Raw genomic sequence first — 16,846 nt, 5'->3', positions numbered from 1 at the left:
GGATCAGTAGGGTAGTCATAGCTATGCTCGGTGAGCAGGAAGCCCTCAAGTGACCATAATAAAATGAGCCCATAAGGCAGGATACCCATGTTTGAATAGCGCATCATGGCAGCAAGTTCTCTTTGGCAAACTTTAATTTTTTTTGAGAACTCGAACTTGCGAGAGATGAATTCTTTTTGAACCGGAATTTTAAACCGGATATTGAGATCTTCAAAGCTTTGTGAGAAACAGTTTTCCCTTGAGCCGGATTTTAAACCGGAATCCTTCATGTTAAGCCGGAATTTTTTTGACGGCCTTTAAATTGTCACCAATAGGACAGTAGCCTCCGGGCCGGGTTATTTTTCCCTCCCATGACTCGGAGTTCTTGAATTCACTGAAACTGGCCAATTCTGCCGAGTCATGTCATTGTAGCCCCTTGAGTCGTCTTGAGATTCTTCATATTTAACCATGGCATAAACCGGCATATAATTGAACAGCGAAACGCTGGAATTTATATAAATCGGAAGCTTGAAGCGAGTTGATAATCCTCGCAATATTTGCTATATATTCCCGGTATGAGTCATTCAGCCACTCAGTGCCATAAAGGTCCTTTTTGCAGTAGACAATTTGTCCTGCATTTAAAGAATTTTGCAAGCCAGAGTAGTTATGTAATATAAAAACACTGGATGGATTTCACCTGATATGTTAGGCCAGAAAATATCCACCGCGGAGTTGATGATCACCACGGTGAAGCTGAAATCAATCACGGCCGAATCGGTCGCGGGAGCAGATAGATGAGCCGGTCGCGGCATTGTAAGCCAGCATGGATGGGCGAGTTAATCACAAGCGTGGTAAGCCGCACGGACACACAAGACAGGGGTTTAGACAGCTTCGGGCCCCGGGAAATATCATCCGGTAATAGCCCTACATGTTGTTTGTGGCTAGGTCTCATTATGCTCATGAGGGAGTTGCTGTATAAGCCGGCTCCCCTTTTGTTGTGTCTAGCCTTCGAGATTACTTCTCCCTGTCCCTCTTGAGGTGCCCTGCCTCTCCTTATATAAGTTTAAGGGGCGGGTTACATGACTAGTCCTAGTAGGATTAGGATTACTCTATTACAAGTAGAGTCCTAGTCTTGCTTCCTTTGTAAGGGAAATATTCCTTATGCCTTTCCTCTTAAGCCGGCCCACCATCACATGAACCGGCCTACTGGGCCTTGGGCCTTGTCGTCCATCTGACCCGCCCGCTGGGTCACCAGTGAGTCGCAATGTTCAGGCGGGTTGCCCGTAAACCACCAGGTCCGGGCGGGTCGCCAGTGAGTCGCCAAGCTCCAGCCGGGTCATACATCCAGCGGGCTACACTGCGGGGTATATCCCCGAAAATCGCCGCCTCTCTTCCGCCTCATTTTTGGGCTGAGGCTGTCTCCACCTCCACCTATCTCATCAACCTTCAGCCATCCGCTGCTCTACAGGGTGGTGTTCCTTCTGAGCGTCTCTTTGATGTTCTCCTGATTATTCAGCGCTTCGTTTGTTTGGTTGTGTTTGCTATGTTCTTCTTGCCCCTCGTAAACGCACCAAACTGTCCGCTCACTCTGTCGAGTGTGTCTTCTTAGGCTATAGTGATGAGCACAAGGGCTATTGTTGTTGGGATCCTGTCGGTCGCCGGATGCGTATTTCTCGGGATGTGACTTTCAATGAGTCTCGTCCCTTCTACCCGCGTCCATCTTCATCGATCTTTGCAGTAGAGGACATCTCTTTCCTCACTTTTCCTGACACACCTATCACCCTGGTTGAGCCCTTGTCCGTCCGTCATACTCCCCCTGCTTCTCCGACTATTGCACATCCAACTTCGCCATCTCCGATGGTTTCCTCACCTCACTTGTCACATGATTCTGCACCTTCCTCTCCGGTGACATCTCCTTCTCCCTCACTTGAGTCTACCCCGATGGTTCCTCCTGGCATTCTTCCATCATTCTCTCACTTTTATACACGTCGTCCACGCGTTGTGGATGCATCTACTGACGCGCCACCTGCTTCTGATGTGCCATCTTCCTCCTCTCAGCCTACTTATGGCTTACGTCCTCGTCCGCTTCCGCCGTTGATCGTCTTGGTTTTCCAAGCGCTGGTGCTGCTGTTCTTGAGCCGACTTCTTATCATCAAGCTGTTGTTCATCCCGAATGGCAGTTTGCAATGGCAGAGGAGCTTGCTGCTCTTGAGCGCACCGGCACGTGGGACCTTGTTTCTCTTCCTCCCGGTGTTCGTCCAATCACTTGTAAGTGGGTCTACAAGATTAAGGCTCGCTCCGATGGATCTCTTGAGCGCTACAAAGCTCGTCTTGTGGCTCGTGGCTTTCAGCAGGAGCATGGTCGTGATTATGATGAGACTTTTGCTCCTGTGGCCCATATGACCACTATTCGCACACTTCTTGCCGTGGCCTCTGTTCGTTAGTGGTCTGTGTCTCAGCTCGATGTTAAGAATGCCTTTTCTTAATGGTGAGCTGCGTGAGGAGGTTTACATGCAGCCCCACCTGGGTATTCTGTTCCTGATGGCATGGTATGCCGTCTTCGTCGCTCTCTCTATGGACTTAAGCAAGCCCCTCGCGCCTGGTTTGAGCGTTTTGCCTCTGTGGTGACTGCCGCTAGTTTTTCAGCGAGTGCTCATGATCTAGCGATGTTTGTCCACCTTTCTGATCGTGGTCGGACTCTTCTTCTTCTCTATGTCGATGACATGATCATAACTGGTGACGACCCTGAGTATATTGCCTTTGTGAAGGCCCGTCTTAGTGAGCAGTTTCTTATGTCTGATCCTGGCCCTCTTCGATACTTTCTTGGGATAGAAGTCTCTTCTACCTCTGATGCCTTTTTTATTTCCCAGGAAAAGTATATCCAGGATCTTCTTGCTCGTGCTGCTCTTCCTGATGAGCGCACCGTTGAGACTCCTATGGAGCTCAATGTTCACCTCCATGATACTGATGGTGACCCCTTGTCTGATCCGACGCGTTATCGTCATCTTGTTGGCAGTCTTGTCTATCTAGCTGTCACTCGTCCGGATATCTCTTATCCAGTCCATATTTTGAGTCAGTTTGTCTCTGCTCCCACTTTGATTCACTACAGTCACCTTCTTCGTGTTCTCCGATATCTTCGTGGCACGATCTCTCACCGTCTGTTCTTTCCTCGCTCCAGTTCATTACAGCTTCAGGACTATTCGGATGCTACGTGGGCTAGTGATCCCTCGGATCGCCGTTCACTTTTTGCTTACTGTGTTTTCCTTGGTGGTTCTCTCATTGCCTGGAAGATGAAGAAACAGACCGCAGTTTCCCGTTCGAGTGCAGAGGCTGAGTTGCGAGCTATGGCTCTTTTGACGGCAGAGGTGACTTGGTTACGGTGGTTACTTCAGGATTTTGGTGTTTCTGTCACTACACCTACTCTGCTATTGTCTGACAGTACATGTGCTATTAGCATTGCGCGCGACCCTATGAAGCATGAGGTCGCCAAGCATATTGATGTTGATGCTTTTTATGTGCGTGCTGGTGTGCAGGATCAGGCTATTGCTCTTCAGTATGTGCCTTCCGAGTTACAGTTGGAGGATTTCTTTACGAAGGCCCAGACTCGAGCACAACATGGCTTCTATCTCTCCAAACTCAGTGTTGTTCATCCACCTTGAGTTTGAGGGGGGTGTTAGAGTAGTATATATAGTCATGTAGCCTTTTGTCTTTACTCCATTGTATAAGGGGTTTTCTGCATATTTCCTGCACCTATACATGTATATATACTGGCCTATGGCCTCACGGGAATACAAGTTGCATATTTCCTAACAAACCTTACTTTAGAAATATGAGATCAACAGGTCGATCATATCCCAAACTTGCAAGAATACAAGAAATTTATGTTGAAGGATATATGTGCTTTCCGATTCTTTAAGCTTGACATTTTATACTCCGTAGAATCACCAAAAAATACACACGCATGAAACTGCTATGCTTGCTCTACTTTATCAATGCACACTCTTGTTGCTGCTGTTCTATTGCCATGTTTTGTATTTTTAACATCAACATACAACTATCGCTCTCTTGGACTATCTGTCTTCTCGCTGAAGTAAGAATCATGTCATACAAAGACGTTAACTAATACACCAACTTGATCAACACGCACAATCCTGTCTCAAGAGGCGCCACAAGGTGGCACCCTAGCCACTGGTATGATATTATGGCTTCAAAAGATTGTGTTGAAAGACTAACATCGATCTATGCTAATTGCTAAACAATTTCTTTTGTAGGGGGCAGCAAAGAATTTCGCAGATACAACTCTACTTGCACCCTATCCAAGGGTATTTTACACGTGAACAATCTAACTATAACTCATATGTAGAAAAATAACAGCAGACGTATTCAAAGATCATTCATCTATTTATAAACTATAGTACCAACAAGATGACATAAAAGTGAAAAAGGCTTACTTCAGTAGAAGGTATAGCCATCTTGTCGTGCTCAGGAGTGCTCATCTTGGTCTCTTGGACGAAGTAGCAACAAATGGCGGTCTTAATGGACAAAAGACAATAAACAAAGGTACATATGCTTGGGAACTTTTGCCAAAAACAACGAGATATATAATACAGAGAGATGCTAGACATACACACACAAATTTTTACAGACTCAATAAAGGGGCACATGTCTCATCTTTGGTTGGGATTAGGGAGAGGCAGCCCCACCACCCTACCCGAAATTCAGGGGATGGAGATTAATTACTTTAACTATCCATAAAAGCCTGTTAGTTGTCACTGCGTGTAGTATTATTGTTTAACACACCGTTGGTCAAGTACCATAATAAGGCCTAAATTTTCTTTGCACTTAATTAAGCTTGCATATTTGCTAGTAAATAAAATGAAAAAAACGTAGACATCATATATATATATATTAATAAATCATCATATTTCCATTTAATGTATGGCATTATCATTTAACATTATGATATTATGCCGAGCTTTCGAGCTAAAATTGAGTGACCTAGTGTTGACTCAACATCGGCTCGTTTTGGCTACATAAGTATTTATCTCATTTTTTTGAGTCAATCTCGAGTTGATCTAGAAAAATAAATCGATCTCGAGCGCTCACCAGTCTGAAGATTTTTTTTCCCTAGACCGGACAAACCGCATCGTTGCCGAGAAAACCCATGCGGAGGGGCGAGCCAAGGACATGTGGCCCCATGCTCTGACTCCACGCTTCCGCGCGCCATTTCCTTTTGTCTTCCCCACTCATCCGTTAGTTAAGGCCGGACACGTAATCAGTCGCTTGTTTTTTAGAACACGTAATCAAACGCTTATTAATACCACACCACGGCACACCGCTGCGCACGGCTAGTCGGCGAGAGAGCCGTCCGTCCGCTTTGGGATCCCAAAATTAGCAAATCGAGCTTCGGGAGGAGGAGCGACCACTTTCCCCCCTTCCCAATCCGCCTCGACGCGGCAGCGATTTTCCACCGGTCGTGGCGAGGCCCTCCCCCCATTGACGCGCGGGCCCGGGAAACCATCTCCCGACGACGACGGGCCATTCCTTTTTAAGCCCACCCTTTATTTTTCCCGTCCCACCCCGTTTTCCGTTCCCGTCCTTTTCCCTTCCCTTCCCTTCCCGTTCACAGACACACACGCACGCGCACACGCAGACGAGAGCGTTGGACAGAGAGCGAGAGACCGTGACATGTCGGCGGTTAGCTGGAGCATTCCGGCGATCCCGCGGGCGATCCCGCCGGCGAGGTCCGGCCCGCCCGGGGAGGCCTTCCTGGTGGCCGCGCGCCCGCGGGCGGCCCGATCCCGTGCCGCTCCCAGGAGAGTCAGGCTCGCCCGGGGCGGCGTCGTCGTCGCCCACGCCGGCGCGGCGGAGGTGCCCGTCGCTGATTCCGGAGAGGCCGCGGTGGTCTTCTCCGAGAAGTTCCCCCTCCGCCGATGCCAAACTGTAACCTCTTCTATGCCCCGTCGCGTGAAACTGTGGATTGTGCCTCTCTTTTTTCTTCTTCATTTTATTCTGGCTGGTACATATTTGATTCTGTGGTGTGGTGTGTCCAGGTGGAAGGGAAGGCGTGGGTGAGAGTGGAGGCGGAGCCGGATGCGGACGGCAAGTGCAAGATCGTCATCGGGTGCGACGTAGAGGGGAAGTGGCTGCTGCACTGGGGTGTCTCCTACCACGGTGAGACCGGCAGGTATGCACGCCTTGTCACCTGTCAGCGAGGTAGGTTTCGCTCGCGATACCAATGCAGCCCGCTTCACTGCACCGGGTTCGACTTCGTCTCTTAGTGAATGCCTTGGGAAACTATGAACATGTTCATTCCAGAGTAGTACGTAGTAAATAAATCAGGTGGGCAATGCGGTTGCTCCTAACTAAGCAGAGGAAATTCAGCACAAAACTCGATACTACATTTTGTTGTATAATACTGGTATTGGAACTATCCAGCCTCTTTTCTTCTGGAATATCATTAATGCACATTCTAACTAATAATCACATGTTTGCACAACTGGGTGGAGATGTTCACATTTTCTCTTTTATTTGATTGCATGTCAATGTGTGTTATGTCTCCTTGTCTCCCATGTCATTGTCTTGATACGCACTTCTGTCTTTGTTGCTTGAACAAATAATAATTTTTCAAGGTAGGTTTGTTGTCGATGTTCTGCCCCCTAAAAGAACTGAATTCATCTTATCCTCCTTATCTATATATTTGCAGTGAATGGGATCAACCTCCTTCGGAAATTAGACCTCCCGGTTCGGTTCCAATCAAGGTTGTTCTAAACTTGTGAAAACTGTTCAAGCACTTAAGACAGTTTTCAGCTATTGAAACACGGGTGTCTGTGCGACACTAACTTCTAGGAACCGCTTCCTTATTTATCATTTAGATATAATTCTAGTAGTAACTATTTAGGATTCAAATTGCTGAACAATATTTGAAACTTTCAGGACTCTGCGATTGAAACACCATTGGAGACTTCACCCAATTCAGAAGGACATATACTTCATGAAGTGCAAATCAAATTTGATAAGGACACTCCAGTTGCCGCTATCAATTTTGTTCTCAAGGTTCGAACTTTACACGAGTGCATTGCTTTCAATCTATTTCCCAGGCGTTGCGTGTTTCTTAACTTACTACTCCCTCCGTTCCTAAATATAGGGTGTATAGTTTTTGGCACGGAAATTAAAGAACGCATATGGAGGGAAAATTTCACAAGTTTTGGGCGAGATTACACCGGACTAATTGACATTAGAAAATAGAGGAGCTTGCCTAATATAGGGAAATGTAATCAAATCCCTAAAAAAAATATCCAAACGAGTGGTGCAACACAATGCACCTTATATTTTGGATTTTTTCTCAAAAATCTATACACCTTATATCAAGGAACGGAGGGAGTATATTATATTAAAACTCTCACCATAAATATCGGACTTGCCCACTCAATTCCATTCCATTTATACTACCACTGAATGCTGCTATGGAAAGTTGCGTCTGCATTCTCTAGTTGTCTAACCAAAAGATATTGTACACCACAAACATGCATATCTGCATACTAAAGGCAATATGAAACACATGCCTCATCCGAGCTGATATTTTAATAGATCCATAGGACAGACCCAGAGCTAGAAGCTCCCACACTAGGTGGGGTCTGGGGAAGGATTATACGAGGTAGGCCTTACCCACACAGCGCAATGTAGAGAGGCTGCGTCGAACCCAGGACCTCTTGGCACAACTGGGGAGTACTTCACCACTGCGCCAGGCCTGCCCTTCATATTTTAATACTCCCTCCATTCCAAAATGTAGTGCTTCCTCTATTCCCGTGCTTCAACTTTGACCATAAATTTAACCAAGGAGACCGACTGCGGCGGGAGCAAAAATTATACCAGTGAATTCGTATTCAAAAGAAGTTTTCAATTATATAATTTTTTCTCCCGCCGCAGTCGGTCTCCTTGGTTAAATTTATGGTCAAAGTTGGACCTCGGGAAGCGCGGGCACACTATATTTTGGAATGGAGGGAGTATGACCCATCGGCAGAGAACTTGGGCGAAGAAAATTCCTCCCGGGTCGCTTCCGCCCGAGCGACTCCGGAGGCACCTCATCTCAATCCCGCTGGTCCCGTCCCCCCGCCCTCTGATCCTGGCCGGTGCCGCTGCCGATGCCAGCAGCGGTGGCGGCGCCCTTCTCGTCAAATGACGGAGGGCAGGGGAGTGCATCGCAGCATTGCTCCACGGGCGGTGGTGGGCCGGTGGCGGCGGTGCAAGGCAGCGCGGTTTTGGGGGCCGGGGCCTGGAGACGGAGTGGAGAGGTGGAGGCGAGCGGCGCGCTACTCCTGCAGAGATGCCTCCAGCGGCGCAGGCAGCGGATCCGATCTGGGCCTCTGGGCCTGCTCTGGATGGAGTGTTGCGCGCGTAGAGGCGCTGCGGCCGTTTTCTCCTCTGCTGCTCTGACTGTCGGCGTGGGGGCCTACTGGTTTTGCTCGCATAAGGAGGCGGTCCTTGTGCTCTTCTCGCATCACGGCAACGGCCTGCATGACCGGTCTTCCTCGATCTGGCCATCGGCATGTTCCGGAACAGCCGCCGGAGATCTTGCTCAGGATATCTGGATCGGTTAGATTCCGGTCGTGCACGTCCATATCAGCCTACGAGGTTCTAAGGGCGTGGCGCGAAGCTCTGTTGGTTGATGACACCTTGGGACATGTCGGCTTCTCGATTTCCATGGTGGAGACAGCGGTGGAGAAGGTCATGGTGGCCGAGATCGGAGGATCAGTTAGACGGACGGAGCCTTGGAGTCGATGGAGTCAGCCAGGTGTTAGATAAATCTCAGGAGCAGCAGTGATGAGTGGGGGTGGCAACACTGGAGAATTCATTTTTGGTGGTGCTCCTCGGATGCCGAGCCGGGACTTTCAGGGCGAAAACCTAAGGTCTGGCCTTCATTGGTTGTGCCTAGCAATTGCCTTGCTGAAGGAATTGTCTTGAGAGCTCGGACTTCTCCAGGGTGAAAACCTAAGATCTTGGATCGGGCAACAACGGCACTTGTGGAGGCGTTGCTTCTGGAGACCTTTCATGTTTTCCGGGTGTTGTATTTGGTGGTGGTTTGTGTGCGGCTGCTGAGAGGAGTCGATCTTTGTGGCGGGACCTTTGTTTTTTTTCCTTTCTTTTTAATTTTTTCCTTGGGCTGTGTGCATCCTCGATGTCTTTGCGACATCTTGTACGTGCAGAGGCTGGGTGTAATTGATATCTTCGCAATATTAATATATTCCCCTTTTAAAAAATAATTAGTAAAATTATGTGCATTGCTCTGGCTCTTTTAGGTTTGAAGGGCTTATTCAGCTTCCAGTTTTAATGTCTCAATTGATTGTTGCTTTGTTAGGAAGAGGGAACAGGTGCATGGTTTCAACATAAGGGTGGGGATTTCAGAATACCCTTAAGTGGGTCCCTCAAGGATGGAGATCCGTTAGGAGCAAAACAAGGTATTGATGTCTACCCAGGTTATTTTAGAGCTTCAAGTACTCTGTCCTATTCGAGTGGGTTTAGGTTAGATATAAATATTTTTCTTCTACGGAAGTACTTAACAATACACAACTATTTAGCATTAGAACCCTGAGCAATGTAAAAGGAAATTTTAGATGCAACCACTGGTTATCCTTGCCCGCTACAATGAATTACAGGGTTGTGGATGAGTTTGCTTAGCCCCAGGAGCGGAATTCGCTCCTCCTGGGGGTAGCGCAATGGAAGACGATGGGCAGTAGTGCCTGAAGAGAGGCGACGGCAGTGGCAAATACAGGACCTGTAGCCTGAACATTCGTGCTATACTACCATAGTGCCATGTTATGACTAGACTTGTTGTATTGCACTGCCCAAAGGGGCAAATTATATTACAAGGATTCAAGGACACTCCCAAACCCTAGACCAATAAGAAAAAGCCACAACACCCTTAGCAGAGTAAATACTGCTGCATCGACAATTTGCTCCATTTTTACCTAAGTTCATGGCAAAAACAACATTTCTGGAAGTATGTTTCAGCACACACGCGTAAAATGGACTCTCCATGTCACGCCATCTGATTATTATCTGAGTGTAATAACATTAGCATACAAGCAATGAATTTCACTTGCATAAACCAAGGAAATCCTGTTTTAAAGCAATCATAGTTGCAAGCAACTGCTATAAAAAAATGCTGACTTGTATAATGTGGTTCTCCTTGATAACTTTGCACCCTTTTTCCTGCTATTATTGTTCTTTGGATGACAACCTGTTTTGTCCTCAAGTCAATTACTGAACTGCAGTAGTCAGTAGCATTCTCAGAGAATTACATGGTATGTTCTGACCAAAAAATTACATGGTATTGGCTTTCACAAGCTGAAGAATCTGATTTTTTGGGGCGTTCAAGGAATGCTATCTAACATATTGGATTTTCTTGTGTCTTAGGAGTGAAACCTGAAGGATCTAATGCTCAGCTAAAAGAAGCAGTTCCTGGGGAAAAAGGTCCAAGCACAAAATGCATTTCAGAGTTCTATGAGGAATATCCCATCTTAAAATCAGAGTATTTTGAGCATTTTGTATCTGTTGCTGTGACGGAGAACAGTGAAACAGATAAAAGTCTCGTGGAATTCTATACTGACATTACTGGAGATGTTATCATTCATTGGGGAGTTTGCAAAGGCAATACCATGACTTGGGAGATCCCACCAGAACCGCATCCACCAAACACGAAGATCTTCCGACAGAAAGCTCTTCAGACCTTGCTAGAGGTAAGGAGATAACTTTGAGCCCTTTGTAGAAAGAGAGATGAACAAACTTGGAGCCCGCTGTAACTCCACTAAAGGTCTGGTTAAAACTTAATTTTTTCTTCAAACAAATTGGATAATTTGGAATTTCATTGAACCTTCTGTAGAAAAACAGTGAAGTATAAAAACTAGTCTGATATTTGGCAAATCTCTGAAGACCTTGGGGATTGTGCGTTTCAGCAATTCAAAACATATATACCACTACACTATATATTAACTGTACTTGACTTTGAGAACCTACATAACACATCCAATGTGGACTCCTGTGCGTCTAATGACAAAGGAGATTGGTGCCATGGCTCCATGCCCCCATGGAGCTAAAAATGTGCTTCCTTTCTGGGTGATTCCTGCTTTGGTTGGTCAAGTGAGGACAAGCTCCCTAGTCTGTTTAGGAGTGGTTCTCTCTTATATCTTCAAAGCAGAATGCACACACAAGCAAGTTTTACTCTTTTGAGTTGACAATAGGTGTTTCTGGGGTGCTGCCATTTTTCTTTCTTTCTTGTTTCCTTCCATTCATAGAGCATTTACATGTATTATTCTTGAGATCCAGTAACTTAAGCTGCCTGAAAATTTGTTAGCTATTCCTATTCACACATCTTACCTGGTGCTGCAGCAAAAAACTGATGGTACAGGCAGCGCTGTATCATTCCTACTGGATGCAGACTACTCGGGTCTTGTTTTCGTGCTCAAACTTAATGAGCATACTTGGTTGAGAAATCTGGAGAATGGATTTGATTTCTATATTCCTCTTACGAGGGTGGAGCAATTTGGCAGCACTCAAGAGCCTCATAGGGCTGGTGAACATAAACTTGATGATAAGTCTGCGCAAACTGATGGCCTAATCAGCGATATAAGAAATCTGGTGGTTGGCCTGTCGTCTAGAAGAGGTCAACGAGCAAAGAACAAAGTTCTGCAAGAAGATATTCTACAAGAAATTGAGAGGTTAGCAGCTGAAGCATATAGCATTTTTAGGAGCCCCACTATTGATGCCATAGAAGACCCTGTTTACATCGATGACCCAGAAAGTGTGAAGCCAGCTTGTTCTGGCACTGGATCTGGATTCGAAATAGTGTGCCAAGGATTTAACTGGGAGTCACATAAGTCAGGAAAGTGGTATGTTGAACTTGGTACAAAGGCCAAGGAGTTGTCATCCCTGGGTTTCACCATTGTTTGGTCACCACCACCTACTGATTCTGTATCACCTGAAGGATACATGCCAAGGGATTTATACAACCTAAATTCCAGGTATATTTACTTGTGAAAAGCCATTATATTCCTTAAAATGGTTCTTTGAGAATTGGATACATTTCGTAATGTTATCTTACTTTATTTTGTTAGTTTCTGTTTTCTGCCATAGTATCTCCTTTGCTGGTCCCTTGAACTCGATGTCAGTGTATAATGTGCAAACTAGTTCCATGTGTTGATGCTAGCTGTTGTCCTGCTAGTGTAATGCATGCCAATGTGCAAACTGTGGAAAACTATTTGGTGGTTGTTGAGTAAATGATGAACTGACCAGAAGTTTTCCTCCTAATGAATGAACAAGGCAGGTGATGCGTGTTCTGTATTAGGTGACTGATGAGGCTATGTAGTAGATGTTGTGTCTCTCTAGTGTATATTTGTTGTTCTGGATATCTTGCTACTATCAGTGTAGACTGTAGAAACATGACCTTGCGAGCACTTGGGTAGTAGTTGGGTAATAAATGAGAAAAGCATTGCTAATCTTGTACTGAGCTTGTTCTCCTTCCAAATTTCTCCCAACCTCATCATGCGAGCTGTGCTAAGCATTACCATGATATCATCAATGTTTCAGATATGGAACCATGGCAGAGTTGAAGCAGCTTGTGGATATTTTTCATGAAAATGGTGTGAAGGTTCTTGGCGATGCTGTTCTAAATCACAGATGTGCTCAGTTTCAGAATCAAAACGGGATCTGGAATATTTTTGGTGGGCGTATGAACTGGGATGACCGAGCGGTCGTTGCTGATGATCCACATTTCCAGGTGAGGCTTTTCCGTGCTAACTAAACCTGATTAATCGACTTCGAGTATGTCGTTCTTCAAAGTTCATTTTGATTCACTAATATCATCACCGATTGTGGTTATTTGGTTCTTCCACTGTGCTGCTATAATTTGTGTTGAAGACACAAACATAAAATGGGTAGCATCATTCCTCCGCATGGATATAGTAATGAAATTTCAAATATTTACCCTCGAGTGTGGGCTTACTGAAGTTACGAGATAAACTTAAGTCAACCAACAAAATGATGCTTAAAGGTAGTCTGGCTGAGTGACCTGCAAATTCTGACTAACTCTTTGCCTTTTTGACTTTTATTGTTTTACCTTTTCAGTATTGAAAGTAAAATGCACTAATTTGCATTCATACTTAAGTTGTGTAAATAACTTAATGGAACTTGACCTGTGTTGTGAAATAGAAGGAAATAAATATCCACCTCCAGAAGTAAACTTAGAAATTACAAGGTTGTTCTACATTCCGTTCAAAAAGATTGTTCTACATGTTTTTACCATTTTATTTTGCTTGTGCAGCATATGATATCTGGTAAACCTTTGTACGTTCACGGTGAAATTCTTGTGCTTGTAGGGAAGAGGAAACAAAAGCAGTGGAGATAACTTCCATGCTGCACCAAACATCGATCACTCACAAGATTTTGTGAGAACTGATATTAAAGAATGGCTTCGCTGGATGAGGTCTGCCACCCTTTCATTTCTTGGCGAAAGTTCCTACGTTTTCTTATTCTTAACTGTCTGTTTATGCATGAGCTGTTCAAATGTGCAGCATCCATTAATAGACTACATGTAAATGCATCATTTATGTATCTAATTTGCAGCTGTGTGTTATATGACTTGTATTCTCAACTCTGACGATCAAATCTCTCAGTGAATTGGTCTGGATAATGTGTGAATTCACCAGAGAGTTGGGGATCAGGGATATGATCTGAGAAGAAGATAAGAGAGGCAGATAAATGGATATGGAATTCAGAGCTCCGTTCATTCGATGCCCTTCCTCTCATACAATGTTCCTATAAAAAACGCGCCATACCACCACAACTTTGTTATGTATATTATATCTCCTCTTCATATCAGATCGGTCTTTTGGGATAGTTGGTTGATAGGAATATCTAACATAATATCAGACATGATTTCTTTTTTCTCAGTCCCTGTGTTTTCCCCAATCACTTATCTCCTCTTCCTATCAGATCAGTCTTTTGGGATAGTTGGTTGATAGTATATTATATTATATCTCCTCTTCCCATCAGATCAGTCTTTTGGGATAGTTGGTTGATAGGATGTCTAACAAACTTAACATGGCCTGCTTCCTTGAGAAAAGAAAGAGGAGAAAACTCAAGATGGCCTGACACATGGCCCACACAACACATTCCAGAATAACTCCTCCCTCCAATTTTAATACATAAATAGTTTGTTGAATGAGCGGCACATTATTAGGGAATACTATCTGTTCCTTCCTTTGGAGATAGAACATTTGATGTTCCCACTACTCCAATATGTGAGAAGCTGACAAATCCTAATGTGTCGGTATATTTTCCATTAACTTTAGGATATAAATTGAATTATAGACCATTGGACCTGAATTTTGCGGCAGTGCCAGCACCACATGTTTTCATAGTTATTCTCCTCGAATTGCAGAAAGGAAGTTGGATATGATGGATGGAGACTTGATTTTGCTCGTGGCTTTTGGGGTGGATATGTCAAAGATTACATGGAAGCAACTGAACCATACTTTGCAGTAGGAGAGTACTGGGACTCTCTCAGTTATACTTATGGTGAGATGGATTATAACCAGGATGCTCACAGGCAGAGAATTGTTGACTGGATAAATGCTACAAACGGAACTGCTGGTGCATTTGATGTCACTACTAAGGGAATACTTCATATGGTAAGATTTCAGCGAAATTCGTTCAAGCAACTTTTGTTGCCATATGCGTCATGAAGCATTGCCTGCCTGCTTGGTTGAATCATGTCTTATATATTTTTACTATTTTTTTTACAGAAAGATCATGTAATGTTATTGATGATTGAGCATTTTTCTCTACAATCAGTTCTTGCTATTATGTTTAACTAAACTTGCTTTTACATAGTTTTCCCATGCCAGCAAGTGTTGATAAATCTGTTCTGAAGTGGTTTCCTGATGCTATTTAACTCATGAATGATTTTAGTGCTTAGTTTCACCCATTGTTTGTTTTTGTACCGGTGGACCTTGTGTACTCTTCTCCTAGGTTTTCTTCTTTTGTTTCTACGACTGTAATATGGAACTTCCTTGCGTTGCACAGGCACTGGAAAGATCTGAGTATTGGCGCTTGTCTGATGAAAAAGGAAAACCCCCTGGAGTATTAGGTTGGTGGCCTTCACGTGCAGTCACATTTATAGAAAATCATGACACCGGCTCTACTCAGGTACAGTACATTATCTCTATATATGCACGGATCAATGTGTCATGGGCATGGACCCCGAAAGTTTAGCATGTGACACAATGTTAGCCATATCTCCCTAATATTAGTCTTGCACAGAACCTTGGACAAGTGGACATTTCCTGGCTTAATTGTATTTGTGTAGGAAATAGTCAAAAGGTTTTGCCATTCTATGCTGGGTATCCTGCCATCTGATGTATCTTAGTAAGAAACACTGTGTAGCTGCCATTTTCTTATTTGCTTAATGTTGCCCAATTTCCCTTTTATTTATTTTTCGAAACACGGTTTCTAAAAATAACCTGTCTTACTCCATCGCTGTTGAAATTTGGAATCCTGAGAATTCTTGTATAAATGAATTATATTCTAAGATACCCCCCCCCCCCCCCCCCCCAAATGCAAGAATCTGCTCCAAGAGTGAGATTTTGTGCTCCCAAGCTCGTTTGCACCCTTCAGTTTTTTTTAAAAAAGAGGATATTTTAAAGTTTCATAAAATTCAGTCATGTGCATGTTGCAAATTTTCATGACAAAGTATTTTTTTACAGCAATTCATGATGAAGTTTTTTTTTACAGCAATTCATGACAAAGTATGTTAGTAACTGTTCTTCACAAAAAGGAAGAATGAGTTGCTAGAATAGCAACTTTGTATGCATTGAATTTGCTCTTTTTTCACAGGGCACAAGATAACAAGTGTTTGCAACATTTTTGTCAATAATTTTGACAATGTAGAATGTTTTATATTAAGCCGGAAGCACGTGCTCCGGGGTTCAACTCTGAGTTACCAATCTTGATACTCCTAACATGGGTTTTGGTATAACTGTAGGGTCATTGGAGATTTCCCTATGGTATGGAGATGCAAGGCTATGCCTATATCTTGACACATCCTGGCACTCCTGCAGTCTTCTATGATCACATCTTCTCACACTTACAACAAGATATTGCCAAATTAATGTCTATCAGATGCCGCCTAAAGATTCAGTGCCGCAGCAAGGTATAAAATGTGTACCTTTTTTTCTCCCTTCCACTTGATGATGTCCATATATGCAATGAACAAATTTCTAAAATTGCTGGTCATATGTATATGTCGGTATGTAGATCAAGATACTCAAGGCAGAACAGAATTTATATGCCGCCGAGATTAATGAGAATTTACTGATGAAGATTGGCGCGGGACATTTTGAACCAACTGGTCCCGTAAACTGGATTGTTGCAGCAGAGGGACATGATTACAAAATCTGGGAAGCGGCGTCCTAGACTTTGTCGCACCGCTATTCAGTATAATTAATCTACTAATAGCATACAGGTAGGAAGAGATGGCATCATTATGGAGTGGCTGACTTGGTCACTAGTGGTGCCGAGAAAAGGCTATTGCGATGGCAGTGGAAGCATTTTCCCTGCAGCAACGCTTTAATATGTACGCACTCCAACATTTTTTGTATCTATGTGCAGAAACATTTGCTACTGAAGGCAAATTGCCTGCTGCTTATTTGCAGTGGTTACCCCACTCTGTCTGATATATGTAAGACAGTGCATTTACAATAAGGTTGAAGTCCACTTTGTTGGATTTATACAAGAACAAATGAAGCATATCATGTTTTTCTAGTGTATTCAAGTATTAAGTTGTACACTTGCACAGCATGTTAAGTAGCAA

General features: G+C 44.1%; 1 protein-coding gene across 1 annotated transcript; it reads left to right on the top strand.

Annotated features, from left to right (window-relative positions):
• The first annotated feature begins 5,328 nt into the window (after positions 1–5,328).
• Positions 5,329–16,775, top strand: LOC109739046 (alpha-amylase 3, chloroplastic). Its single transcript, XM_020298124.4, has 13 exons — positions 5,329–5,922; positions 6,033–6,166; positions 6,686–6,740; positions 6,916–7,035; positions 9,338–9,437; positions 10,396–10,718; positions 11,368–11,999; positions 12,565–12,754; positions 13,353–13,459; positions 14,417–14,666; positions 15,061–15,183; positions 16,019–16,186; positions 16,291–16,775. The coding sequence occupies exons 1-13, from the start codon at positions 5,668–5,670 to the stop codon at positions 16,447–16,449; spliced, it is 2,616 nt and encodes an 871-aa protein (XP_020153713.1). The 5' UTR covers positions 5,329–5,667; the 3' UTR covers positions 16,450–16,775.
• The last annotated feature ends 71 nt before the right edge of the window (positions 16,776–16,846 follow it).

The sequence above is a fragment of the Aegilops tauschii genome, chromosome 3, assembly GCF_002575655.3.
Source record: "Aegilops tauschii subsp. strangulata cultivar AL8/78 chromosome 3, Aet v6.0, whole genome shotgun sequence".
NCBI classification, from domain to species: Eukaryota; Viridiplantae; Streptophyta; class Magnoliopsida; order Poales; family Poaceae; genus Aegilops; species Aegilops tauschii.
This window is presented reverse-complemented; position numbering and strand designations above follow the sequence as displayed.

What these genes read in the sequence shown, in the direction of transcription:
- LOC109739046 (XM_020298124.4), top strand. Translation starts at nt 5,668, where the DNA reads ATGTCGGCGGTTAGCTGGAGCATTCCGGCGATCCCGCGGGCGATCCCG. An exon ending in CCGGTTCGGTTCCAATCAAG is followed by an intron (nt 6,741 to 6,915) that starts GTTGTTCTAAAC and finishes TGAAACTTTCAG; the next exon opens with GACTCTGCGATTGAAACACC. An exon ending in CTGATGATCCACATTTCCAG is followed by an intron (nt 12,755 to 13,352) that starts GTGAGGCTTTTC and finishes TTGTGCTTGTAG; the next exon opens with GGAAGAGGAAACAAAAGCAG.